This window comes from Hakea prostrata, chromosome 8 (genome assembly GCF_041222555.1).
Source record: "Hakea prostrata isolate BN-2017 chromosome 8, UWA_Hpros_2, whole genome shotgun sequence".
In the NCBI taxonomy this organism is placed as follows: domain Eukaryota; kingdom Viridiplantae; phylum Streptophyta; class Magnoliopsida; order Proteales; family Proteaceae; genus Hakea; species Hakea prostrata.
In genome coordinates, this window is record NC_142607.1 from 24,118,819 (window position 1) to 24,123,732 (window position 4,914).

General features: G+C 40.4%; 1 protein-coding gene and 1 long non-coding RNA gene across 2 annotated transcripts; one reads left to right on the forward strand and one right to left on the reverse strand.

Annotated features, from left to right (window-relative positions):
- The first annotated feature begins 248 nt into the window (after positions 1-248).
- LOC149007451 (uncharacterized) lies at positions 249-443 on the forward strand. The gene is made up of 2 exons (XR_016175292.1): positions 249-309; positions 346-443. It is a non-coding gene; the product is annotated as an uncharacterized LOC149007451 (long non-coding RNA).
- Positions 444-1,041: 598 nt separating this feature from the next.
- LOC149007452 (EIN3-binding F-box protein 1-like) lies at positions 1,042-4,334 on the reverse strand. Its single transcript, XM_089166615.1, is given in 3 exon segments — positions 1,042-3,518; positions 3,520-3,641; positions 4,214-4,334. Coding segments are annotated over 3 exon segments (1,974 nt in total). The 5' UTR covers positions 4,239-4,334; the 3' UTR covers positions 1,042-1,691.
- Positions 4,335-4,914: the final 580 nt, after the last annotated feature.

The window sequence follows — 4,914 nt, forward strand, 5'->3', positions numbered from 1 at the left end:
TCTGTTTTTTATAAAGATATTTAAGTAATCTCACATGACAGTCTCATGGAATTAACACATGGACGTTGACATCCAACGAAAGTCCAACTTTAAGGCGCCTTTGTTAAAGACCTGTGTCTCAACTCTCAAGGTACAACAATTTAGTAAAAGAAATTGGCCCCAAGCGAATTTCTATATCCATATTCATTCTTTTTTTTTGGGTAAGATATCCATATTCATTCAATTCGTCAGAAATGATTTAGTGGCAATTAAATCACACAAATAGAAATCATACCTAAGATAATAAAAAAAATATATAACAGAAATAAGGTATTTATTCCAATTACATATATAAGAAGTAATAAGGTATTTATTCCAATTACATATATAAGAAGTAGCATAGTATAGTTCACCTCAGAAATGATTTACTGGCAATTAAATGGAACAGAGAAATCATACCTAAGGCTCTTTTTGGTATCAATTCTCATTCTCTATTATGCCTATTTAAAATAAATAAGTACAAGAATTCATTTTTGGTCAAGAATGAAAAATGGTTTGGTGAATTTTATCGAAAATAAATTATGAAATGGAAAATAAGTTTGGTGTCAAGATAAAAAATTGTTAAAAATGATAGTAAACAAGTGAGAAAAGAAGGAAAAAGTATGGTTGTTATAAAAGAATGTGTATTGACTATTTTACCCTCATCTTACTTATAGAACTTTAAGTAAACTTACACAAATGAAGATAATGAAATTCTCATCATAATCCATAATGGACAAAAAGTTCATTATGGAATTTGGAGGTTTTTCTATTATTTTAAATAAAAATAAAATTCAGAATAGATGCCAAACAATTTAAAATAATGAAAATTTCTCATAATTGACAATGATAATTGATACCAAAAGAAAAAAAAAAAAAAAAAAAAAAAAAAAAAAAAAAAGGTTTTTTTTTTTTTTTTTTTTTTTTATTTGTGGTTCTCCTTTTTCCCCCCCCAAAACAACAGCCGCGGGACGGGAAAAACCCCCCCCCCCCCCCCCCCCCGCCCCCCCCCCCCACCGGCCGCAAACCCTGCATCTCAGGAAAAAAACTTAGAACTGCCAAAAGCAAGTACAAAACCACAACTAATAACCAACAAGCCCAGAAGTGAAAGCACTCCCAACCCATCTAAAACTGAAACAGCAAACACGTTAAGAACCGGTAAAACCAAAATGGACAGATACCCGAAAACTAACGCGTGAGACTTGACTTGAACACAGGAAGCTTAGCACTCGCATACCAGCAATCGGTATCCCGAGGTTATGCTAAAAATATTCTATCAAAGAGAATGACAGAACCTAAAACTGGAACCTGGTAACTGTATTCACAGTGAACCATGGCCAAAAGGCCTCCCGGCTGGCTAACGGAGCCCAAAACACTTCAAACAGATTCCTGATACAAAGGAATACCTGCAAAAAAAAGAAGAATGAATCGCCAAAGCCCCTGGAAAACAACCAGATTACCAGTGTGAGAAGAAATCAGAAGACCCACGCATGTGAGCCCAAAAATCTAAAACTAAGCTCAAACGACCAACACCCTATATGTGTTTTGCTGCTGCTGCTGATCAGAGCTACCATATGTTAGGTAACGCCAAGTAAGGCTGATCTTGGTTCAACCAGGAACCATCCTTCACCTCTGCCTTCTTCTGCAGAGGGTGTTCCATCCCCCTCAACAATTTAGGAGAGGATGTCACACCTCCACAGATGTGACACAAGTAGCTCGATGGCCCTGCTGCTGATTGACTTGCATTGCTGGAGATTTAAGCCGACAAGAGTCTGGCCCAGTTTCCCCAGGAAGGGAATGCTCTTGTCTGTCACATTTGAGCAACCAGAAATACACAAGATTTGCAAGTCAGGCTGCTTTGCAAAAGAAAGCGCAGCGATGCCAACATCTGTGACTGCAGACTTGGAAATGTCAAGATCACGGAGAACTGGGCAGCCCTGTGCAATTGCCAATAAGCTCACATCAGTGATCATCGAACAGCCATCAAGAGTCAGCACTTCAAGAGTCCCACCATGATGTGTAGCAATGGCTTTAACAACAGCATCTGTCAAATTCATGCAGCCACTGATGTTAACTTTCACAAGACCTGTCCCAAAGCTCTTGAGAAGTGAAAGAATCCCTGCGTCTGTCACCCCAGAGAGGCCACTCAAGTCTATCTGTTCAAGCTGTGGGCACATATTACCCACCATAGACAAACTTGAGCTACCAAAACCTGGGCAGTGACGAATAGACAAGGACCGCAGAGATTTGCAAGGAGAGAGCATTGGCAATGCCAAAATCATATCATCGATACCCATGCATTTCACTAAGCTGAGAACCTTCAACTTGGCTCCACAATTTGAAAGAGCACCAAGAATCGCACACAGAGTGACTCGATTGCACTCCTCCAACTGCAGGCACTCAAGAGAAATCATTGTTCTGGTACATGATATAAGCCCAGTGTCAGACAGGAAAGGACACCTGCGCAGGCACAGCTGCTTCAAGTTAGGGCAACCCTTCCCGACAGCGTCAAGGCCAAGATCCGAAACCCCCTGGCAAGAAGTAACTGTAAGTGACCTCAGCTTATGCAGACCATTAGCATTACCCATGACCCAAAAGCCCCTCTCAGTGATGTTCTGAAGACCTGTAAGGATGACATCTGTAACAGCCTTACCATAATAGCCTAAAACAGCAAGAGAGACATCAGTTATGCCAACACCCTGCAGCTTCACCTTTGTCATGACATAAATAGTGGAAGATAACAGACTAACAACTCCTTGATCGCCAACAGCTGGGCAGTCTTTAACTGAAATTGACTGAAGACTGAGGCAGTGTTTGCCAATTGCTTGCAGACCCTCATTCCCAATATTTGGGCAGGATTCAACCGCCAGAGCAGTCAATTTTGGGCAGTTCTTAGCAATGGCAACCAAGCCCTTGTCAGATATTTGAGGGCATTGGCAGAGGTCCAGCTTCTCCAATCTTTGACACCCATTTGCAATGTCGGATAGGCCTTCATCACTAATAGAAGACACATTCCAAAGTGAGAGAACCCTGAGTGAGGGGCAACCATGTGCAATTGCTGAAAGACCAAGATCCGTAACCCCACAAGTACCGTTGCTTCCTCGGATCATAAGCTTACCCAGCCCCCCACGACGACTAGTTCCAACAGAAATGGCAGCAAGTCTGATATCAGTTGCCTTCTTCCCTTCCAAGCACCTGTTAAGATGTCCATCACTCTCAAGATCCACCTCATTTTTACTGGAATCAGGAAGAGTACTTTCCTTTTCGTGTTTTGAAGACTCATCAGACTCAGGCTTCAAGGAGTCTGTGCTTCTGCTGCCACATATTTCAGTGCTACGCATACCACTCAGAAGCATAAGCCAGCGCTTTGATACACAAGCAGCTGAACTCCTTTCCTGGCCCCCCGGTAGTCTTCTGAAAATCTCAAAGAGGCACTCATCAGGAAGAACATCAATAGAGACTCCCTCCTTCTTCTCAAACTCATTTCCTCTGAAGATAAAAAGGTGCACTGATGCGAGATCTCTTGCGAGGAAGACAGAACACATCCAGATGAGGACCAAGAGCAAGCATAAGGCTTGCATCCGTCGGGTTGGCGTATAGCGACCCTGGATAGAAGTCATCTCCTGAAACACCAAAACGAGAAGTGAATTTGAAATTTCAACAAAAGATTATATGGATCTTTGCAGGAATGTTGAAGCTTAAATTTCCAATGAAAAATAACCGGGTTTCATGAGAAGATATTGAATTTTAACCTAATGAGCTCTTGACAGGCGCTAAAAACAACAAAAAAGATTAGGAAAATCAGCATAGATCTCAATTTTTACAGGAACCTTCAAGCTAAACTTAAGATCAACAGAATCAACTCAAGCATAATAAGCCTCTTTATAACCCCTACCTATAGACCAACCTACTTCAGCAACTGCAAGAATAAAACTCATGACTCAGGAGATAAAGAAATTATGCAATCCTAATCCTAATAACTAAAACTCTGAACTCCCCATACGAGGGCAGATTTCAACGAGTGTCAAATCTAACAGAATCAAAATTATGAGAAACCCAAAATCAAAGACATCAGGAGAAACTCAGAGCTCAAAAATTAAATTAATCAGATAAGCATCTCGTCAGCCCTAAACAAATATAACCCTATTCCAACATGAAAATCCACTGGAAGTAGAAACCTCAAGCCAAAACTTACCGCTATGGTTGACGAGCGTAGACATGAATACCAGGAGCCGAACTCGCTCTCTTTGTCACAAGAAAACTCTCGATCGAGAGCAAAAAAGAGTAAATCAACCAACAACAAGATGTAAGAAATCAGATGCAGTCCAGAGACAATCGAATGCATCACAAAAATCGAACTCCCGAGATCATCGATAACACCAGAGAGCTGAAACCCCAATAAAGAGGGGAAAAAAACAAACGAAAAAGAGAGGAAATTGTGAGGTCTCGGTTTTTGTTCCCTACCTTTAACTTCTAATTTCTAAAGTTCATGTTTGAACCCAAAAAAAAAAAAAAAAAAACTTCTATTGTGTCGGTCTTCAGAAACATTTTACCATTTTTTTTTTAATTGTTGTCGGAAACGTTTATCCCAATCCTATTCAGCCCAGGTGCAATGAATCCATCTCGACAACCATTTTCCCCGTTAATATTAATGTAAAACCAGAAACCAGAAACCAGAAACCAGACACCAGAAACCCATTGCACTTTTGCGGAAACGCGGTGAACTGTAGCTTAGGTTTTTTGCCTTTTGGAGAAGTCGTGGGCGCATTTGCTGACTCCATTACAAAAACTCACGATAACATATATGGATTTTTCTGTAATTTTGATTATTTGTTCAACCGGTTGACAGCAAATTTCCTTTTTCCCTTGGCATCTTGAACTAAACCAAATTTTTTT